At 33.7% G+C, this 25,364-nt stretch overlaps 1 protein-coding gene across 1 annotated transcript in view; it reads right to left on the bottom strand.

The window, feature by feature from the left end:
* Positions 1–20,545, bottom strand: part of HELRODRAFT_119140 (hypothetical protein) — a gene marked incomplete at both ends in the record, with an annotated part of 28,737 nt that extends 8,192 nt beyond the window's left edge. The window contains 9 exons of the mRNA XM_009024371.1: positions 1,027–1,122; positions 2,100–2,185; positions 9,643–9,862; positions 9,911–10,070; positions 10,589–10,656; positions 11,752–11,932; positions 14,595–14,750; positions 19,961–20,120; positions 20,336–20,545. Of these exons, the coding sequence (XP_009022619.1) occupies positions 1,027–1,122; positions 2,100–2,185; positions 9,643–9,862; positions 9,911–10,070; positions 10,589–10,656; positions 11,752–11,932; positions 14,595–14,750; positions 19,961–20,120; positions 20,336–20,545 (1,337 nt within the window). The remainder of the gene's footprint in view (positions 1–1,026; positions 1,123–2,099; positions 2,186–9,642; positions 9,863–9,910; positions 10,071–10,588; positions 10,657–11,751; positions 11,933–14,594; positions 14,751–19,960; positions 20,121–20,335) is intronic.
* Between the last annotated feature and the right edge of the window lie 4,819 nt (positions 20,546–25,364).

Below are 25,364 nucleotides of genomic sequence, written 5' to 3'. Positions count from 1 at the left end.
AACGCATTTAAAATGTGGTACTAACGGTTGAGGAAATGATTACGTAGAGGTAGTCAATTTACGCTGCTTGCGTATGCTGAAACTGCCTATAATAATTTACATTTATGAACTAGATTTTTTCTTATGGCGTCGCTATCATCACTTCGTCATCATCGTCGTTGTCTTCCTCATTTCATTATCGCAATCATTTCACTCACCATCCTTGTTATTATCTCATCATAATCGCCATCACCATCATCATCAACATCAAAATTATCATGGTAACTATCACCATCATCATCATTATCATCGTAGTCATCGGTATTCCTTCTCATCTATCACCTTCTCTTATCACCTCAATCGTCAGCTTCTCATTCCTGCGGCAGAAACTTTCGCGTAAACACTACCCTATCTCGTTTGTTATCATCACCATCATCGTCGTCGTCGTCATCACCATCATCATCATCGCCCTCATCTTCTTCATTATTGTCATCGTCATCATCGGAGTAGTCATAATTATCATCATTATCGTAACCATCACCATCGTTGCTGTCACCATCACCATCATCATCACCATCACCATCGTTGCTGTCACCATCACCATCATCATCACCATCACCATCGTTGCTGTCACCATCACCATCATCATCACCATCACCATCGTTGCTGTCACCATCACCATCATCATCACCATCACCATCGTTGCTGTCACCATCACCATCATCGTTTATTCTGGCATTGTTCTTATATGTTCTATCGAAAATCTTTTAATAATTGAAATTACCACGGTTGATTTCATCATCATCGCTAATGTAAAAATTATAGCCATGATATTCATCATCATCATCATCATCATCATCATCATCATCATCATCACATCTTCATGGATATCAAAGCTCAGTCATCATTCAATACGTGGTTTGAGATTGTTAGCATCTGTTATACACATCCACATTTACATATTGTAGTACACACGCACACAACACACATGCACACATACACACGCACACAACACACGTGCACACACACACATACACACACACACACACGAACACGCCCACAAACAACGATAAACACACACGTGAGAATTTTTCTTCACACAAACAGAGACACAGTGCACTGCACATACACATATCTTGCACACTACATATAAACAATCATATATATATATATATATATATATATACACAAACGCCATCATGTATACACACTTGCACACAAACTTCGAATATGGATGACGTCATTATCAATTAAATATTCAAAACGTAACTACACATTAAAACATTCTTTACATATATATTTTAATTTATAAATTTGTTTTTAACTAACAACACAAAACTAACCATCATTACGTTTGCAACTTTTAGCTTGATTTAAAAGATATCTCAAAAAAGGTTTATAATTTTGAATTCATTTAAAATTTGAATAAAATTATTAACAGTTGTTAATACTATTTTACAATTTTAAATATTTTTTCAAACACTCTTCACCACAAAATGATTGAAAATACATCTCTCGAACGTAGTATTATAACAACAGGTAGGTAGGTAGGTAGGTGGGTAGGTAGGTAGGTAGGTGGGTAGGTAGGTAGCATACCATGTTGCATTATTTCAAGAGAGAGCCGAGTGTAGTTTGACTGTAGGAAACATTGCTTGCGGTTGAAAATCAATGATGCTAATTTCATCATCATAATCGTCACCGTAATCATCGTCATCATCATCGTCGTTATCATCATCATCATTATCATCGTTGTCACCACCATCATCGTCGTCGTCGTCTTCGTCATCCTAATTATCATCATCATCGTCATTATTGTTATTATTATTATTATTATTATCGGATGTAGTATTGGACTTGGCGCAGTTAAAAAAATTAACGCTGCCACGGGTACAGAGGAGCCATAAAAACATCAATAAACATCAGATAACTATCGGAGTTAATACAATAATAATAATAATAATAACGATAATAATAATAATAATAAAAATGGCAATAAATATCATAAAACAAAATTAATGAAAACAAAGATAATCTAACGCACAGACACACACACAAACAGACACACACACACACACACTCACACAAACACACACACAGACAGACGCACAGACAAACCAAACCTTCTGATGATGAAGACGATGACGAATGTGATCATGACGACTATGATGACCACCACCCCTGCCAGGCTACCAGCAACGAGACCGTACTTTTGGTCAGCTGGCATCAACGCGTCTGATTGGTTGGTCATTGTGGTCAGTTTTAATAGGGATTAACTTAAAAACAAAATTAAAAGTAATTTTTAAGTCCGTATAAACAAATCGGGTAAAAAAACTAAAGATAAATGATTGAATGAATTTATGAACGAAATAATAAATGAACGAACGAAAGAATGAGTAAATGAATGAATAAACAAATGAATGAATTAATAAATAAATAAATGAACAAAATACAACCCTAATTATTTTTCTTATAAATAATAAATGGATGGAAAGAGGCAAAAATCAACAGAAAATTTCTAAATGGTTATACTGATAAACGGATTGAATTAGCTGGAGAATGAATACAAAATGATTTCCAGAGTGAATGATTATTTCCAAAGCAGTAAGTGATAGTAGGTCATTAATTAAACATTGAAAAAAAATAAAAATTCTGAGAAATGTAAAAATTAAAATAAATGAATAATAAATAAATTATAAGCATAAAATGATAAATTAACATAAAAAAAATAACACAGTGAAAATTTGATTCAACTATACTAGAGTTGATCAAACGGAAGGTTAAATAAATGGAAAAATAAATGAATGAATTATAGATGAATGAATGTTTGAATGAATGGATGAATGTATGAATAAATAAATAAATGAATGAATGAATGAATGAATGAATGAATGAATGAATGAATGAATGAATGAATGAACAAACGAATGAACGAATGAATTAATGAAGGAACGAATGAATGAATAAAAAATTGAATGAATGCTTAAACAAATGAATAAAAGAATGAATAAAAGAATGAATAAACAAAAAAAAGAATAGATGAAAGGAAAAACGACTGATTGAGAGAGAGAGAGAGAGAGAAAGGAAGACATAATTAATTAATTTACAGCCTAGCTGAACGTGTTATCAGACGATCGTTCGTCAATTAGCTCGGGTGCTAATGTGTTATAACGTAAGAATGAATGCAGGGATGAAAATGAATGAAAGTGGATGAAAGTGGATACAAAAAAGGATAAAAGTGGGTTGAAAAGTGAATAAGAATTGGTGGAAAAATGGATAAAAAATCCGAACGAAAAACTTGAAAAAAGAAAATGTAATTGAGTATGTATGTATTGAGTATGTAATTGAGTATGTAATGCGTGTGTAATGTGTATGTAATAAGAAAATGTAACTGGTTTCTGGAAAGTAATGAGTAGTTAAATGGATGTACGTGTACCTATAGCAGGGTGGACAAACTAAGGTCCGCGGACAGAATGCTATTTCATGCGGCCAGCGAGGTCTTGTTCGCCAAAAAAAGATCGCCAGCCAGACATTATGACCAAAAAAAAGCCACAAATCTTAAAAAATTTACCCCTGAGTCGAAAAAATTTGCTATCTAAGTACATATGCGGCCCTTCAAAGGTAAAATAGTTCTCAATGCGGCCCTCACAGCAAAAAGTTTGCCCACCCCTGATGTAGAGCAATTATGAAATGTTTAGGTATGTGTAGATGTGTGGATATGAAAAAAAACCAAAAAGACCAGCAAGACCAACAAAATAAACCAAAAAAACTCATCTTATTTGATGAAAAAATGTAATACAAGCATGAGCATGCAAAATAAAAATTGGGAATCTTAATTTTTACTCATTTCAATTATTATGAATAATATTACGATTAATATCATTATGACATCATCAACGACGTCATCACTGATCGTCATCAGCATAACAAACATTCATCCGCAAGATGTACGTACATATATATCATCATTATCATCATCATCATCATCGTCACCATCGTCGTCGTCGTCATCATCATCACCATCATCATCATCGTAGTCATTAAAATCACCATCATCATTACCATAATCACCATCATCATTACCATAATCACCATCATCACCACTACCATCATTATAATCACCGCGTGAGTAAGTTGCTATGATTAGTTCTTTCGTGTACTCCCCCAATCTACCATCCAGTCGCTTTCGGACCTGTTAAATAATAATACAAGTTATACGTATATATATATATATATATATATATGTGTGTGTGTGTGTGTGAGTGTGTGTGTGAGTGTGTGTGTGTGTTTGTATCTGCGTGTATGTATATATGTGTGTTTATATGTGTGAATGTGTGTATATCTGTGTCAATGTGTGTATGTATGTGTATTTGTGTGTGCTGTCTGTATGTGTGTGTTTGTATGTGTATTTGTGTGTATAAAAATTATACATACACAAATTATACTCAGGTAGATATGTAGCCTATAGACAGATTTACATCTATCATTAAACGTCGTATATTTATAAATAGTTGAAATGATAAATTGTAAACATTAAATATAAATAATATACACACGCGCGCAGTCACACACACACACACGCACACACACAAACACACACGCACGCACACACACACAAACACGCACGCACACACAAAAACACACACACTCTACAAACGCATGAAATCAATGAAAATATGCGGATAAGATTTGAGAGAAGAAATGAAATGCGAGAAATCGTAAACATTAGAGAGATAAGTTATAAATAGAAGCCAAAAGTCGTAAATTAGAGGTGGGAGGTCGCTAGGTAACTATGCAGATGAGTTATTATAAGCAGAGAGAGGAAGGTGAGTAGGAAAGGTGACTGACCCAAAATATTTAATGATACGACTTTGATTGACAGGTCTGCTCTCTTTCACTCTCCCTCCTCCTCTCTTTCTCTCTCTCTTCTTTACTGTCTTTTTACGTGTGTGTCTGTGTGTGTATTGTGTATTGTCTGTATGTCTCTAAATATGTTTTGTTTGTGTGAACTGTATGTATGTTTCACCCTATAAAGAACTGGATGTTTTGTTTCGTTGTGGTGTTTTTGCTATCTGATCGATTCAAGGAAGTGTAAGAATGAGTGATTGAATGATTGAGTGCATTTTTTTTACCGGCAAGTTTTGCACCTGATTTTCTGTGGATAACAACGCAGAGAACATTTTTTTCATTGTTAAGTGTTTAGGTATCTAATGATTGATGGCTTATTCCTTGCGATGTATTCAGATGCTATGAAATTAAATAATATTTTATGAAATGTACGTACTGATAGGCAAATCTCTTCATCAGTAACTATGAATAAATATAATTTTAAATGGTTACCAAGTTTTCGTTTCTCAAACTCCAGATAGACTTGTGTTAGAAGAATTCAATATGAACAATTTTCATTGGTAAAACGTTGAGTCAATTTAGTTTTAACAAAAGATGCAAAGCTTGCATAATTTCGTCATTCGCGTATAACATTACACTGCATGCAAACAACATGTGAAATGGATACATTTGAGTTTGATTGTTCAACTTAAAATACTTAAACAGATTTGACCTAGGATAGATTTTTACACCGCACACACACACACACATATACACACACACACACACTTTTTTGATAAACTCGTACAAACTCTATCTTGCCTTTTTATGCAATGTTAAGATCTTATAGTTATAACGTAAAAACATGCATAGAGGTGTTATTTTAGAGTTATTGATAGAGATTAACATTGGTAATTACTTAATTAAAATTTTTTGAATGCTAATACCAATATATGTTTGTGACATTTGTTGGTGGTGGTTGGTTATGGCTGTTAAAGGTGGTAGTTGGCAGTTGATGGTGGTTGTTTGTGGTCGATTGTGGTTGTTTGTGGTCGATGGTAGTTGTTTGTGGTCGATGGTAGTTGTTTGTGGTTGATGGTGGTTGTTGTATGTTGATCTTCCGCAGTCTTCTAAAATTAGGACAGCCCATCAATGATTCATGGTTTTTTTAAATAATTGTCTTTATTCCTCTTTCTCTTTCTCTTTTTTTTCTTTTCTCTTTCTCTTTCTTTTTTTTTCTTTTTTTTCTTTTTCTCTCTCTATAGATTTTTAGATTTTTGCTAAGTGTGTATTCTACGATAATTTTAGTAATAGTTAAAAACTGAAAAAGCAAATAAAAATTGCCGAAATTTATTCAACCGTCTTTGTATGGAGAGTCTGCAAGGTTCCATGCCCAACGAGGGAGGCATTCCACTACGACCATCACCATTGCATCCACCAATGCGCTTATATTTTTGACTTACTACATGTTTGTATGCGTGATTATTTATGTGAACACACGATGCATAGATGCATGTCTGATCAAATGAGCGTGAATGCATGCATGCATGCATGCATTCACGTGATGACCGGCCGGCCAGCCAAAATGCATGCGTCCTTTGTGTTTCGCCTCACTTACTTTTTGTTTGCTCTGATTTTTTATGCTCTTATTACACGCTTTTCTTGTTTTATGTTTTGATTTAAAGGGTTTTAATGCACCCTTCACGGCCATTATTTTGCGACCCTAAATGCTTTCATTCTTCTACGTACGTGTAAGATGGTGCGTGTGCTTGTGTAGGCACTTGTGTTTGTGTAGGTACTGGTATTTGTGTCTGGCTGTGTATTCACACCTGTATGAGGGGTTGCGTGTGTTTTTGTACGTGTACGTGCAACGTGCACTAACGAACGAACGAACGCAAATAAAAATAGAGACGTACATGATGATTTTTGTTTTGAATGGTATCCATTAACACAGTTCGATATCGGTTAACGTGAACTCCATTTTTGAAAAACGTTTGAAAATTAATACATTGAAAAACAACAAACAAAAGATGACAAAATATTAATGGAGGAGAGTGTTTTTAAACATGGATGAATCGTTTTGTGTGTGGTCGTTTGTACAGTTCAATGGAGTGCGTGCGTGCAAGGCGCTATCAGTAACACACACTCGAGTTTTTCATTCGCACCGGAGACACTGTTGCATATTTATGCCTGCGCATAAAATATGAATGAAGATCGTTCGTTTCTTAGTACGCGCGTACTCACGCAGACCTAGTGTGGTTGAGACGTTCTGAAAAGTACGTAAGTGTGTACTTTATGTGCATGCCAGCTACTTTCTGGATGTTTTGTTTTGTTGCATCTGCACGTACATCCCTGTTATGTTTATATCATAAATATTCAATGTGTATCGTAAATTCACTAGCTTTGTTTTTGTCGGTGTATGTGCTAACGCAGGCGTGAATAATTATTATTTAACAACTGGCATTCCTCCTTGAAATGTCAATGGAAAAATGTGAATTATGTTCAGTTAGACTCTTGTGTGAAGTATGCAAAAGTTAGACTTTTACCAATTAACCCAAATTGATACGTGCAGAAAAAAACATGGCCTAACATAACACTGATAACATAACAACAGTGATAACATAACACTGATAACATAGCAATACGTTGATTTCATTACACATACATTTGCAGCGCATCGGGCAACTTAGACAAACTCAGAGCTGCTCACACCTTCTTTCTTACTTACTTGCAGACTGAACGCTTGGGCTTTAAAGGCTGTACCATCCACACCTGGGGAAACCATCAGCGTTGGAAGTTTGCACAAGCATGCATCCTGGCATCTAATAATTTTCAACAAATGACATCATTTGGATAAGATCGGAGTGAAAAGTGAAACGATTATATGAGACATGCACGTGGCACTTCCACTTCCACTCCCACCTTCTGGACAGGCTAACGACTTGTCGTAAAAGTAAGTATATATACACCCATGCAACTCATGAGTTAGTGAAATGGGCGTTCTGATAAATACATACGTAAATACATAGATTAAAACTTGTAGCTATTTGTGGAGTGAAAAGATGTTAACACACATCCAACACGCAAATGAATATAATTAACATTGCAAACATTAAACTTGACGTACATAATAACCCCACACAAACATATGCATGTATTGATACTTCATCGTTGCACCTTTTGATCGCCTATTGGCCAAATTTGAAAATTATTATTTACAAACTTTGGAAATTAAGAATTTTAATGTGTGTAAAGTTGCTCAACCAAAACATAGCACCACATTGGCATACATTTACTAGTAAGTTCACGAAAATACATAAACATTAAAAGAACAAACAGACGCAGACATACACTGAGAAATGAATAGCATAGAATTTTTAAACCATTCGATGCAGCGAACTTTATATTTTAATTTAATTAAAATTTCATTCGATTATTTTTGAATTTCAATTTTTCCACTCTTTGAACTTGTGCGAATGAATGAATGAATAAATGCACGATTGAATGAATAGATGAATGAATGGATGGATGGATAGACGGATAGACGGGTAGATGAATGAATGAATGTATATGATTAAAGAAAATTTTGGCTAAAAAATGAAAAGTTAAGAGTTGAAGATGAAATTTTAAAAATTAAAAAATCAAATACCGAAAGAAAATAATCAAAATAATAATAAAAAGCTAAAAATAAAAAAAAGCAAGAGTAGTAGAAAAAAAATGATAGATCTATAAATGAATGGTTGACTAAATTGATAGGTTGATGGATGAAGGGATGGAAGATCGAATGAATGAATGAATGAATGAGCGAATAAACGAATGAATGAATGAATAAATGAATGATTGAATGAATGTATGGTGGATGAATAAATAGATTAATGAGTAAATCGGGCGATGGATAGATTAATGATTAGATATAAGATAAAAAAAATAAATAGCTTCACACAGGGGAAAATATGTGGTCGGGCTATTGTTTTATTCTGATACTAACAAACCTTCGAAATTATCGGAAAGCACCAAGGTTTGCATACACACACCATTCAATTAATATAATTATTTTGTTAAAAAATTGTTGAAACTTGATTACTACCACACAGTTTTCCAACAAAATTTGATTCAAACATCATTTTATTCACATTATTTTGATTTCATTATTCAGTAAGTAAGTAACAGTTTAAAAATCTATTTTTTGTGTACATTTTTGTAGAACGTGTACGAATTACGTTGTAATTGTTATTGTTGATGCGATAGTTGATGTTGTTGATGTAACCGATACAGATAGAGTACCTTACATACCGACACGCATAGGCAAGCAATACCTCTGCCATGTCCTCTATTCATACCAATAAACAAAGCCCCGCTGTTTTGCCAGCTATCCTTAAAGAAAACTGCTAAATTTGTTGGGTGTTTGTGTGTCGATGTATCTTACTTGTATTGTATTGTATGTATTTTACATGCGATACGTACGCGTTTATTTGCGCGTGTCACGGCCTTGTGTTTGTATGTCAAAAATCTTTTTTTCATGTTATATTTATGTTTTTAATGGGTAACTTGATTCAAATAAACGTTAACATACTTTTTCACCTTTTTCATTCCTCTCTCTCTCTCTCTCTCTCTCTTTCTCTCTCTCTATCTTCTTCTTCCTCTCTCTTTCTCTTTCTTTCACATTCTTATTGTTTTCATCACTATCATCTTATCATGCCACCATCATCATCATCATTGACATCATCATCACCATCATCACTTGTTTTCATCATCATTATCCCCATCATCGGTCATCATCATCAATAGCGTCCTTGTCAACATCATCATCATACCGTCATCATCATCATCTTCACTCACTTTAATTGCATATTTGCATCCTGGCTCGAGATTATTGATGATGATTTGTGGAGAGTTAGTCACTGTAACGTTAACTTGGTGAGTGTGATGTTGGTGATGATGGTGATGATTAGTTGGCGAAGACGCCGGTGATGACGACGACGATGACGACGACGATGATGATGATAAGAGTTCGTTTTCATATTTAGTCCAGGATACCTCGTATACAACATCGTTATTGCTTTTTTTATTGACATCCAATGATGACGACCAAGACGATGATGGAGACGATGATGAGGATGATGAAGACGATGATGGAGATGATGATGAGGATGATGAAGACGATGATGGAGATGATGATGAGGATGATGAAGACGATGATGGAGATGATGATGAGGATGATGAAGACGATGATGACGGCAATGAGGGAAGTGACGTAGGATTCCAAACTAAATTCAAATAATCCATCCCTCTATCCAACACTTGGAGAGGATGATTTGGGAAAGGTGATGACGACGACGACGATGACGCTGACGATGATGACGATGATGAAGCGCCTATGAAATATTAAAAAAATGTGACTGAACAGCTGAATAAATATCCTATTTGGCTAAAAAATGCACAATAACCAAAAAGAAATATGAAAGAGAAAAGAAAGAGAGAGTGAAAGAGAGAGGAGAGAGAGAAAGAGAGAGAAAAATAATTACAGAAAGAGAGAATGGCATAGAAGAAACAGACAGAGATGGAAAAGTTAAAGAAAAAAGATAAAAAAAACTAATAAAAACTTGGAAAAACTATTGTTAAAAATAGCAAGAAAGAGAAATAGCTGGTAGAAATAGGAACAATAAATAAGACGAACCAGGTCTCGGTCTTGTAACAAATGTTATGTTAGTCATTAACATTTGTTGTTGCTGATGTTGTTGTTGTCTTTGTTGTTGATGTTGTTGTTGTTGTTTTGCTAGTTCACTCACACCATTCCGTGAATGAATGATGACGGTATACGAGGTTTCAGGAGTGAGATTTCTTAAAATGACCCTGAATGAATGAATGAATGAGTGAATGAATGAATGAATGAATGAATGAATGAATGAATTAATGAATTAATGAACGAACGAACGAACAAATGAATGAATGAGCAAATAAATAAAAAAATTGATATAAATGGAAAAATGATTAACTAAATCTTCAAACAAATAATACATAATTAAAAGAAGTAATATGTGAAAATAAAATAGGAAGTAGACAATGACGAACACGCTAGAAACAAATGAAAAAAAAATGAACAAATAGAAGCATGAAAAAATGTTCCAACAAATTAATCATTCTATAAGAGGTTGAATAAATGAATGAATAAAAGAAAGAGATAAAAAATGAATGATTGATTGATTGAATGAATGAATGATTGAATGAATGAATGAATGAATGAATAAATGAATGAATAAATATATGAATGAATTAAACTATGAACGAATGGTTATTAAATTAATGAATAAAAAATATTATTATATTGAATAGGGTATGAAATAGAATGATTATTGAATAGATAGATAGTATATACTAAAAAAATGTTAGAACGAATGATTTGCTATCGGTGGATGAATAAAAATAAATATGGCGGCCAAATAAATGGAATAGCGCTATCAAAACTTTTTAATTAAAATATATATGAGAGACAGATATGAATAGAAAATATTGAATGAATTGAGCTCATATTATCAATATGTATTTGGACAGAGGGAGAGAGAGAGAGAGAGAGAGAGAGAGAGAGAGAGAGAGAGAAATTTTTTACAAGAAGCAAGGAGAAAAAATTTGTTTAGAAATCACTGAAATAGCTGGAGCAATTTATTTAGCAAAAAAAAACATGTTTTGCTAAAAAAGCAGCTGGGCTTTAAAACAAAATTATGATAAAGAAATTGAGTGAATGAAAGAACGAATGAATGACGAATCGTTAAAAATCAAGGAATGCTGATGAAATGAACAAATCAGTAGAAAAATTAAGAAGAAAATTCACTCATCAGCAGAAAACTATTAAAAGATAAAAGCAAAAGAGTATAGGCAAATGCTAATAAACCAACTAAATGACTCGATAAAGAGAAAGAAGTAGCCACATTAGCTAACGAAGGAACGAACCAGGTGTTGTTGTAGATGACAGCATCGGGGACAAACTCTACCTCGGAGCCACACTGCAGACACTCCACAAAGTAGTACACGTCGTAACGTCCACCGCTGAACGCCGGTGGCCGCCAATCTATCCATACGTCAAAATGGGTGAGGTTGTGAATGGTGACGTTCTGGACACTCGTCGGTGGCTCTGTCGATGATGATGATCATGATGATGATGGTGGTGATGATGGTGATGATAATGATAGTATTAATGATAATGATGATGATAGTGATGATGATAATGATGTAGCAAACCAAATGATGAAACTTCCGGTGACGAGAAGATAAGGATGAAAGTTAAATTATTAGTGAGGGTTTTTGATTCGTTGGGTAGAAAAAAAAATGATTTAAAAAAAGGTTCAATTTCTTATCACTTATTTTCAAATTTTCTATCATTAAAATTGATGTCATACATGCTATAATAGCATAGAAAATGACGTCATGATAACTTCCAACCAATCATGTAACACGAACAAAAGTTAGTCAAAAAATATTTTTTGGCTGGCTAACGTGATCAGACGAAAGAAAGAATTGTTTTAATTAAAATTTTTAATTTCAATTTTTTTTCTTCTTTTCATTCAATCAATTTGCACAACAATTTGTGTGCGTGCGTGTGCGTGCGTGTGTGTGTTTAATTAATTAGAGAGGCATGTATGAGTGCATGAATTTTGGCATGCGTGTGTGGGTTTGTGCGCGAATCAAATTGTGTGCGTAAACAAATACGTGTGATTTTATGTTATTTCTGTTTGAGTTTTTATGTTTTTTACTGTTTTACTGTTCGTCCATATGTTTGCTTGTGTTCGCGGTAAACTTATGTTTGCATTTCTGACATTAAAAAATACTGTGATTGTTATTGTACTTTTATGATTTAGTCTTTAATTTTGTGGTATTATTTTGGTTGAATATTCAAATGATTCCACGTGTTTTATCAACAAAATATATCGCAATACTTTTAACTTTTACTGATTCGAATGGATTTTAGTTAACTTGACGACATGTTGTAATTTTTGAATTAATATAAATAGATTTTTTCGGTGAGCAAACATGTTTATATGGTTGTAAGTTTGTTTTTATCTGCCTTTTTTGTTGCAATATTGGCCTGCGTGACACAAAACTTTTAATTAATTTTCTATCTTACATCAACATCTGGGCATTTTTCATGTTACGGCGCTACATATCAAAATAAAACTACTACTACCAACTACTAATAATACTACTACTACTACATCTACTACTACTACTACTATTGCTACTACTACTACAAATGCTCTACTACTATTACTACTACTGCTGCTACTACTGCTACTGCTCTATTGTTATCACTACTACTACTACTACAACTACTTTTTTTGCAGTAAATACATTTTTGCATCTATAAGAGCGTAGATGAAAATAAGTAAATTTTTGTTTAAACGCGAAAAAAAATGAACGAAAAAAGACAGACGTGAATAATGCAAGAAGCAACCAACTTTTCATGCCACAGATCCATACACACTCTAGTATCGGAAGCTTCATTTTGCATGCACCCGCACTCACTCACCGCGTAAAACTCATCAATATACATTCAAACTTTTTTTTTACGCATTATTTTAAAAAATGATTTTTATAACATTTCATATTATTATTATTATTATTATTATCCTTATTATTATTATTAACGTTTTTATTTGTATTATTACTTTTCTTTTTTCTAGTATTCATGTTCTTTGTTTGTTTGATGTATGTCATATCAATCAAAACTCATTCCCGAAACTGACAACGAATCCAATGCTTTGACAGAAGCGAAATAGGCCTTTCTTATTATTTTTTTATTATTCTTATTGTTCACTTATTATTATTATTATTATTATTCTTCCGACATTTCTTTCCTTCACTTCGTTTGTTGTACATCCTCTCCATCTTTCATTCATCCCAGTAACGCGATTGTACTTATATGAAGCATTTATGTTACTTGTACACATACTAACAATCGAACCCACCTAATAAACAGCCACTTGTATTATATAGACAAAAAAGCCAAACTTTATAAAGAAGTACAAAATGTAAAAAAATATTTCGGTAAGATAATCAAAAAAAAATGAACGCGAACGAAAAACAAATAATGATTTAAAACAAAAATAGCCCCAGATAAATTGCAACAAATTAGAAAAGCCGATATTAATATTGTAAATGCATTTTTTGTATCGATCGTACGCTGCCTTCTTCCTGTTATGTTACGTAGTTTACGATGTAAAGTTTTTTTTATGTTTGCATCTGCGTTTATGTTTTTTTTTGTTTAGGATTTGTTGTCGTTTATGTTTTTGTTCTTGTTGTTTTGTTGTTGTTCACGTTTTAATGTTGTTCATGGTTGCTAATGTTTTATGTTGTTTTGTTTGTTCACGTTTTGTTTATGTTTTGTTTTGTTGTTTATGATTGATGAATTTGTTTGTTTTTGTGTTTACCTTATTGTTTTGTTGTTTTTCTTAACGTATTTTTGCCGTCATTTAAGTAATTGCTTATTTTACATGAAACGTCTAAAGCCTGTCAGCAAAAACCTCTGTTACAGTGACAGCGTTATCCACTCCAACAACTTAGACAACGTCATCATCGTCATCGTCTTCAACATCATCATCGTCGTTATTGTAAGTATTATTATCACCATAATTATGCACCAATAATATTATCCCCCTTTTCATCATTATCTTATGTGTGTGTTCATTATCTCTTTCATCATCACCTCCATCACAATAACCACACAAGCAATGCGCCAACTAAATTTACGTCACCATCATCATCCTTATCATCATCATCAACCAATCAACCACACAGACCTGTACAGGGGGTATTGACTCCTTCGTGGATGGCCCTGAAGTACCCCAACTGGCAGGTGCACTCGCTGGCACCCCAACCTTCAGCCTCGCTGTTTCTCGGGCATGGAAGGCAGTCACTCGCACCGAAATGTGGCTTGTAAGTTTGCGGAGGGCATTCTGTCATGATGTGATAATAAGATGTGATGTGATGATGTGATTGGTTGACGTGATAATATGATTGATTGACGTGATGATGTTATGTTTACCCGACAATTTTTTTTAATTATTATCAATTTTTAAAAAATCTTAATAAATATAATTTATCAACAATTCTGAATATAATCTAAAAAGCACGCAAAGGCAGAGAGCTCTTTGAATTTGATGCCACTTAATGCAACAGCAGTACTAAGCGCTTTAACCATCTTGTTGCTGTGAACTGTTTGCAAACCATGATGCTGACGCCCAACTGGGTTTGAAAGCAAGATTTTAATTGTGATTAGTAAAGAAATAAGTTGCAGACATTTCAGTAATAATTTTAGCAAAAATTTTTGTTTAAACTTTCGAAAGATTTCATAATTTTTCAAATGTAGCTAGATGTGATGATGATTATGGCAAAAATGCTGATGAACATGTTGATCGTGAGAAGTTGATGACGACTTTTATAACAATGAAATAAAATAAATGTTTTACCAGTGAACATTTTTTTTTCATTATAAAAACCTAAGAAAAACTTTTTACTGATTTCCATTTATAACTCAATGCAGGTACTAATGTTTGTTGGAAACAAAATCTACAACAACAACAACAGCAGCAACAACAACATAAACAACAACGACGACAGTGACAAAAAAGAGCAAATATTTTAAACAAAACTTTTAAAATGAAAATAAAACGAACGAAATTAAACAAATGAGATATTTTTGCAGCACGCATCTGCGAACCGCCAAACCGGGCGCCTAATGTTTCCGTTCTGCTGATAATTTCTCGTTGCGCATCCATTCATTCATTTTTCCCGATAACCGGAAACGGAAAAGCCATCGACAGCTATAACGTCATCATCGTATCATCAGCCGCAGAGGAAAAGAGGGAAAAATAGACAAATGGCTGACCAGTTAATAAGCCCGCGAAATCCTTATTTATGATTGTTGGATTGACGGAAAGTTAAAAATAGATTTAGAGGAAGATAAATGATGGCCCTCATTAATTAACATACATGCCAAATGGTGAGGAGCATACACGCCGTATGATGACGAGAGATGGAGAGATGAAGAAGGAAACTGAAAAAAATACAGAGAAAGGAGAGGAGAGAGAGAGAGGAGAGAGAGAGTGGAGAGAGAGTGAGGAGAGAGAGAGGAGAGAAAGAGGAGAGAGAGAGGGGGGAGGGGAAACAAACGAGACAAAGTGTTTTGCCAAAAAGAGAGAGAAAAAAAGAGAGAAAAAAGAAAATAAGAGGAAAAGTAAAAATTCAAAAATAACGAGAAAAATTTTTTAATAACGTTAATGTTTGTAAACAATGATAATGACTGGCCATCATGATGATGTTAAAAATAATGATAATGAATGATATGATATCACTAGAGATACATATAAAGCAACTGCAGTGGTTTTACGATGAAAATGATGGTGGTCCAAATGATGAAAAAATAGATGATGATGAAAATGATGACGATAATGATGAAAACGATGAAGATGATGATGAAGACGATGAAAAGATGCCGGAGATGATGATGATGAAGTAACAACGATTATGAAGAAGCAGATAATGATCAAGGTAATGATGTAGAGAAAGATGAAGATGATGACAACGAAAAGGTTGAAGACAACAACAAAATGATAACGAGGGCAGTGAAATGTCCACAAAAACTAATGGTGAATGATGATACGTCGATTGAATGACGTCAGCATATTTGTTCCTCCTCTTTTATTTTTTTCTCACTCCTGCAATTATATATCTTCTTTAACTCTGACGCTTTCAGTTTCTTCTTTTGTCATTGTTCACTTCTTTCTGCAACCATCTTCTTTATTATCTTTTATACATTTATATATAATTATTTTTTTCTTTATAATTTTAGGCATTTTTAAAAAATTGTCACATACGAATGTTTCTGTTTAAGCTACTCTAATTGATATAAACTATTCTTATTCACTGTGTTTCAGCTGCCATTGCCTCCTATTTTACAAAAATACTAAAAGAATGTAATTAAATTTAGTAATATTTAGCAGTAGTTGCTGTATGAGAGTACTATTGAAAATAACAAAACGTAACCTGAGACTTCAACACGTTCGGCAAATTTTTAGACTGGTACTCAAAATATTATTCAGACTTGTGACTCTAATACTACTGTACTACTACAAAAGCAATTACCATTTATACCAGCGTTACTGATGCTGCTAATAGTATTAAAACCAGTACACCGAGCCACATGGCATTCTGCAAAATAATAAAACATGCGGCAACACAGGCAGCAAATCATAAAACAATTGGAACCGCGTCTGACCGTTACTATAAAACAAAAGCAGAAAATGACGGTAGCAACAATTACAAAAACTCCTGAGTACTACTACTGTTACTATTGCTACTGCTACTTCTACTACTACTGCTGCTACTACTACTACTACTACTAATAATAATAATACCATCAGCACCACTATTACTAGTAGTATTACTGTTGCAACTGCTACCACTGCTGTTTCTGCTACTACTATTACTACTAATACAACTGCAGCTTGTTTTATTTATACAAAATTTGCATTCCTAAACAAATTTCATACCATTTTTGCTCATCGGTTTTTAATAAAAAATTTTTTAATGCTTATAAAATTAATTGTGAGCGCCGATGGAAAATTGGCATCAATGCAGCACCAACAGCATATCATGCAGCAAGCACTAATATTTATTTAGAGCAATGTTACTGCTGTCGCAACTCCATTGAAAAGAAAAACTAAGCGAGGAAAAAAAACTAAACAACACTCAAAGCAGAAAACACTACACGTTGCAATAACACACACCACACATACATACACGCACATGCTTGCATACGCACGCATACACACACACATATATAAATGCCAACGTTAAACGCTAAAAGAAGTTACGAGCGCCTAGATAAATGATTGTACGAATGATGCAACGGAGCAGGGCAAGAAAAGGAAAGCCACTATTTATTCTGTTGACTTGCATAAACATTTCTTCACAGTTATAAGGAATTTTTAAACAGAATAAACAAATGTTTACAATCATAAACCACCCTGCTATGTAGGGTAGTTTATGATTGTAAACAAGGCACTCACAGTCACACGACGTACGTACGTACGTATGTATGGACTCACACGTTCAAACTGCTGTTCACACGCATAAAATCTCCTTCACACGTACATAACCACTTCAATATATAAACAAACACCTCAAAAACATTAAGATGCAAAGAAACTACTTCGAAACAACAATAATAAATATAGAGGAAGTTTGTACACATTTTCATAAATTAAGCATTGTTAAAATGTTTTATTGCCTACCCACATCATTTGGCTGTATGTTTAGAACGGCCCAAACATAAATATAAACATTTGGTGTACTGCAGAATGAAGGAACACATCGTTTCATGCATACATAAGTGTAAAGACAATTCTTTATGATGCAATACATCATATGAAACAATACAGATGGACATATTTAGACGCATGCATGCCTATAAATATGAATGCTTCTATTCTATACGTCTGCCTTCACTCTGCTACTACATATTAATGTACGTACAATTGTATAAGTTAATGAAAAAGTATGTGAGAATCTGTATAAGTATGTACACATGAGTGTATCAGTACTTGCATATTTGTGGAGTTGATCTGGAATGCTATTTTTACAGGTAATTTATTCAACGTTTGCCAGGAATCCATTGTTGTAGTAGGCACCCGAAATAACATGTTTAATGCTGTAGATGTGCTTCCATTACTGTTGTTAATGAAAGATGCCTGCTTGAGTTGCCGTGCATTTATTGAAATGTGTTAAATTTAGAAAATTATTATGTAGATAAATCTTCGAAATGATTTTATACTTAATAAAAATTTATTTTTTGAAATTATTTTATTTATTTACATATTTGAATGTTTATTTGGTCTTACATCTATCCGAACATTCACAGGAAACGTATAACAGGATCCAGGCATATTTATGCTTCCAGGAAATTGAAATTTATAAATCCATTTCTGACTACAAATAAGTTTAATGGCCTCAAGCAGAAATATATCCAAGAGGCAACACGTGATCAACGATCTCACTTATCATTGGACGCCACAAATATAACGTCAGACAGCACGGCGGACTAAAGAGAAGCGGAAATAGAAGGTATTAATATAGTGTCTTTGGTTTGTCGGGTCGACCATCTTTATGACGAAACGGCAATAAAGAGTTGTTGCCTTTTGTAAGAAGAATGTCAGGAGTTGTTGATCATGATGTTGCCGCTTTGCTGCTGTTGTTGTTGCATATTTTGTTGTTGCTGTTGTTGTTGCACGTTTTGTTGTTGTTGTTGATGTTGCATATTTTGTTTTTGTTTCTGTGTATGTTGTTTATGTTAGGTGTTATTGTTAATGTCTGATGTAATTGTTAGTGTTGAGTAGGCTTTGAAGTTGATATGTCTCAGTTCAATTTTTGAGTTGATCAAATTTACTGTTGTTTGTGTTCCTCTTGTTATTATTTCTGTGTTAATTCGTGGTTTTCCATATTTAGTTTACATGGTTTTGCTTATGGTAATGTTGTTGTGTGGTTGCTAGTGCTGTGAATTTTGTATTAAATGTGCGTCTTTCATCCATTTCTTCATGCCACTAATTCTTAAATTCATTCTATCCAGGTGAATGAAATTCATTTAAATTGATGGTCTGCAGAACAAAGTATTTTATGATAACGTGCATATTACTGTGGTTTTCATACAATATTTAGAAAAAGTACAAAAATTGCCACCATAAATTTTACACACGCACACACACACACACACACAAAACTGAAACCTCAAAGTGACACCTACCGACACATTGCGCAGAAGACGACGTGTCAACCAAAAGAAGAGAATTTGATGGTGGAAACGACGAGGACGATGACGGTTTTTTATCTTCTTTCATTTCTTCATCTCTGAGAGCTTCGTCGTCGTCGTCATCATCGTCATTATTATTATTATTATTGTTATCATCGTCCTCATCATCACCAAATCCAAATTCGAAATTGTGATTGTCGAGAAACGTCGGATGTTTGGGTGGGTTGTTATTATGATTATTGTTATCATTTTTGTTTTTAATAGCTTTATTATTATTGTTATTATTGTTGTTATCGTTGTTATTGCTGTTATTTTTATTTTTGTTATTGGGGAAAAACCCAGGAACACAGGCGCACAAACCACTGACGTGCCTCCACGTTCCATCAGCTTGACACGCGGCCACAACCACCTCCGCCGTTTTTGACGATGACGATGGCGATGAAGGTGATATGGATGACGACGACGACGATGATGGGGATGTTTCCATGGCGATGGAGTTAGATACGCAGTTTCCTCGAACCTGTGTGATGTCATAACATAATGATGTCATAATGATGTCATAATGATAGGCTCGATGCGGTTATGGTAATTAAAGTTCTGACGGCAAGAGTTTCAATCCAGTGAAAACAACAACAAACAAATTGTTTGAATGATGAATTATAAAAAGTACGCAAAAATAAACATAACAAATGAATCATTTGTATAATATCAATTCCTATTTAAAACATAAAAGACAAAACTACTTACAATGACGTCATCTTCACCAGCTTCCGTTTGAGGCAATAAGGCAAAATTTAAGGTGACTCTGGGACATACGATGTAGAACAATCTGACGACCAAAATGGAGCCGCATGTATTTGAACCCAGGAAGGCTAACTGTATTTTCTTGGGACTGATGTTTTGGTTGTTCGCGTTGGTTGCCAGCATTATTTTGTTGTTTTTTGATTTGTTTTTGGATCTTGGTCTGTTATTGCTAACGTTGTTGATGTTATTGTTGTTGTTGTTGTTGTTTTGCGCGGATAGCTTCAACTTGCGTCTGATCATCCCCTTCTTCATGTTTGCCCTGCTGTCCACTTCCTCGTCAGCTATCAATCTGTCCACAACTTTGAAAGGCATCACGGTTGATGATGAGGAGGATGATGACGATGATGATATAAAAAATGACGATGATGAAGAAGGTGGTTGTGACAGTGACGTCATATTGATGGCGGCGATTACGTCATCTTTGTCGGATTCTCTGTAGAGCAGTGTGATGGTTTCTGAACCTGCGTTGGAATGGCGCGTGTTGTTGTAAACATTTTCGTGGATGAAGGAGTGTTTGTGTATTTTTTGTGTATTCTGTATTTGTGTATTTTGTGAGTGTGTGTGTTTGTGTGTGTTTGAATATGTTTGCATATTCATTGAGCTTATCTATATTCAGATGGGTTGAATTGTTTGAAAAAATTTCAATGCATTTTAAATGATGGATATTTTTTGTTTTGTTGTTCTCTGTTCAATATAAAAGAATTGTTATAATTTTAGCGTTTGTAAACAAGGCAATCAATTCCAAAATAATGGAAATTTTTAAAAATTTAGCTCCACAAAATTAAAAAAATTAATTTTCACGATGGACAAACGTCATCAACATCGTGAAACGAAAACAATAAAACACGTCACACCTTAAATATGAGATCAACTCAAAGCATGTTGATATATAATGAACAACCACAAAAGAAATACTGGAGATAAAATTAAACACACGAAGCATTAATTCTTCCTTATCATTTCTGTGTCTTCTTCAGTCAATCCTATCAATCATCCTATAGCAACACATTAACACCAACATCAATTACAAAATTTTTTTAGTTTTAACTAGTTCAGTTGAAACAACCAAGGACAAACCCAGTTTTTTCAACAGAAAACGCGTTACTAGAAAGATTTTCGTAAAAAAATAACTGGAGACAGAAATAAATTTCCTTCAAAGAAAAAACGTGTTGGCAACAAGTAGCGCCATTTGAATGCAGGTGCTGTAGATGGCGATGGATGCTGCTGGTCACAAATGTCACTCACAACTTTTTAAGGTATGAATAACTTATATTTCAAAAAAATAATTTTATTGATCATAATCTTATTCTAACTGATTTTTATAACAATTTTCCGATTTTAAAAAGATGTTTTATATGTATTAATATAGTTATTAATAAGAAATGATGTTATTAAATTTAAATTGCAATTTTAAACATTACGGTAAACATATTAAAATGGTTTCTATAATGTGTATGTGTGTGCGTGGTGTGTGTGTGTGTGTCTGTGTGGGTTTGAGTGTGTGTGTGTGTGTGTGGTGTGGGCTTGAGTGTGTGTGTGTGTGTGTGTGTGTAGTGTGTGTTTGAGTGTGTGTGTATTTCTAGTTAGCGTTAGAAGCAAAGACAGCCGGATCAGTGAGAATTGGAATATCACAGAGTTCCAATTTTATGACCTTCTGAGAGGAACATGGAACTTAAGTGGATGTCATGTCTTTGAGTTTGATGATTCCACTATTCAACCACTAATACTAATTATGCTTCAAGGAAATGTGGCTAACAGCATAACACCTGACATCCAAACAACATTATTACAACTAAAATCACACTAAAAATCTAACCGAACACTACTTGAAACATAAATACGTATACACTATATTAATAAGTTAAAACGAAAATAAAAACAAAACATTTATGAATATATTTAATACATTATCATTCACTAACGTAATTAATTTCTTTGACCGATATGTTAATTTAAATTATTTAATTTATATATATATGTATAACTTCACATTTTATTTTAATTCATTTATTCACTAATTAATTCTTAATCCTGTTAAAACCACAACAAGATCATGCCAAAAATAGAAAAAAAAATGAAAAAAAATAATAGTGTTGCGTGCAAACGTATATAATGTGGCAAGGAGGCGAACGTAACATTACTGAAATTACAAAATTTAAAGTAGATTGAGTGTGTGGCCGATAGCTAGCATTAGTAACGATGACATCAACAACATCAACAACAAAAAACCTTAAAAGCACATTGTAAGAGTAACAATAATAATAATAACAACAACAACAACAACAACAACAACAATAATAATAATAATAATAATAATGAAACTCAAGCGAACGACAATCATCATCGTCGTCGTCGTTACCATTGTAATCGTCATCATCCTTAAAATCATTGACGTTATTATTATCAATTTTATTATTGTTATTATTTTAATATATAATAAAATTATTATCCTTATATCAGTTATTTTATTGTTGGCGTAGGCAGACCACAACAACAACAACAACAGCAACGATAAAATTACAATAATCAATGCAATAAAACGCATGCAAATGTTTCAATTAAGGAGATTAAAAACTAAGAAATAAGAGCAATTTTAATAAATATCATCATTATTATCTTCTTCCTCTTCTTCTTTTTCTCATTATTAATATTATTATTATTATTATAACAAAAATAACAACCGACAACCAAAATGTTTGTATCAGAATAACAACCACAACAACAACAACTACAACAACAACCAAAACAACAACAACAACCACAACAACAACAACCACAACAACAACAACAGCAGCATAAATTCTCTTGCACCATAATGCTGATAATCAATAAGCTAATCAATCATTCAGCGCTACTTTCCACATTCCGACTACTACTACTATTACCACTGCTACTACTACTACTACTACTACTACTACTACTACTACTACTACTACTACTACTACTACTACTACTACCACTACTACACTTACTGCCACTACTACCACTACTACCACTACTATTACTACTACTATTACTAGCACTACTAATACTACTACTACTACTACTGCTGCTGTTGCTGCTGCTGCTTCTACTTATACTTATATTAAAGAACAAATAGCGGAAATAGCATTACAATTACAATGCTGTTCGTTACAATTACAATGCTGTTCATTACAATTACATTGCTGTTCATTACAATTACAATGTAATCACATTACTGCCTCCTCTGGTAACAACACTTTGTTACTTTTTAAGTTCGCTTTCCAAATTTTTCCATCTATATCAATCAACACAACACACGTAAGTTAATGCACTCTTTTGCGTTTGAACGTTTTAACGACAACAACAGTACCGGCATCTTAGCCATATCGCCACAACAATAAAAACTACTAGTTCAAAAAACAAAACAAAAAAACACGACAATGTAGTAATAGTAACGCAACATTTACTAACAATACTCCTTCGTATTTTGCTTGGCGTTGTCGTTCATTCGTTGTTGATGCAGCGGCAATCGCGGCTGTTGTTGCTTCAACTCCTCGCACGATATCATCGTGAACGTCACTTCAACGTACAATGCGTTAGGAACGCTACCACCACTACTATCATGATCATCACCGACTATGTTATTATTATTATTATTATTATTGTTGTTAACATTATAAAAGTTATTATTCACATTGTTGTTGTTTGTGGCTGTGGTGGATTTCTTATTAACGCTGACGTCAATCGGAGGTGTAGCCACCCAACTGTCAAATGGATTCCGACCCTTGGTACACGAACTGTACACTCTGTACACGAAGTCGTTGTCCGTGTAGCTGCCTTCCCGCCACTGTTGGTGGTGGTGGTGGTGTTTGTGACGTGATGATGACGCTTGCGATGATGGTAGTAATGTTTGACACAATAAATGAATGAATGAATATATAAATGATTGAATAAGAAATAAATTAATTATTAATTAACGAAAAAATAAACGATTAAATATTAAATTAATTAATTGATTGATTAATTAATTGATAGCTGACTATGTAAACAAATGAATGAACAAATTAATAAAATTGGTTGATTAATTAAATTGTCAGATTGATTGTATTGTAGGAAAGGTCAATCGACTGACCGATATTGCACAGTTCATTTTCCTAATTAATTTCATGTCAATAGAGATGAAACAACAACACACACACACACAAACATACACCACACACACACACACAAACATACACACACCACACACACACACAAACATACACACACACAACACACATAACACAAACACACACACACGCACACACAAGCAATGATTGCCACACTCACAGCAGGCAGCCAGGCATACAAAAGATATATAATTAAGACCACTTATTATCGTCTCTGTTCAGTCCATTAATATAAATATACTATCTTCATTGCGGCTAATACTGCTTCTTCTGCTACTACTGCTGCTGCTTCTACTACTACTACTGCTACTACTACTGCTATAACTGCTACTACTACTGCTATAACTGCTACTACTACTAAAATTAATTTTAACAATGTTACTATTGCAGTACTTTCACAACTAATTTAATACATTTATTGTTGTCGCTTCAAAACATTTAGTCAGTAGAAAAATAACAATGCAGTGATCAGAGACAACCTTTTTTTTATATTAAAATTGTATTTAAATACGTACAAAAACACATATCCGTGTGCTTACACACGTACATGTATGTATGTACTTACAAAATCTCACGCACACGTGAAAAAATGTATTATTATAGAGGCATACAAAACTACCACACAAAAATGCCAAACAAAATCGACAAACACATACATAAAATATATGCATTACACATACACACACTAAAAAACACACACACACACACACACAACAGAGTCAAACAAAACAGACAAACACGCACTATTAGACAATCGTTTAAGCGAGTAAATGATGCCCAGATGCATTCTTTGATCTCGCCATAACATCTGCAAGTAACTACCATCG

This window comes from Helobdella robusta, assembly GCF_000326865.2.
Source record: "Helobdella robusta unplaced genomic scaffold HELROscaffold_4, whole genome shotgun sequence".
Lineage (NCBI taxonomy): Eukaryota > Metazoa > Annelida > Clitellata > Rhynchobdellida > Glossiphoniidae > Helobdella > Helobdella robusta.
The sequence above is the reverse complement of the archived record's forward strand: the minus strand, read 5'-3'. Positions and strand labels throughout refer to the sequence as shown.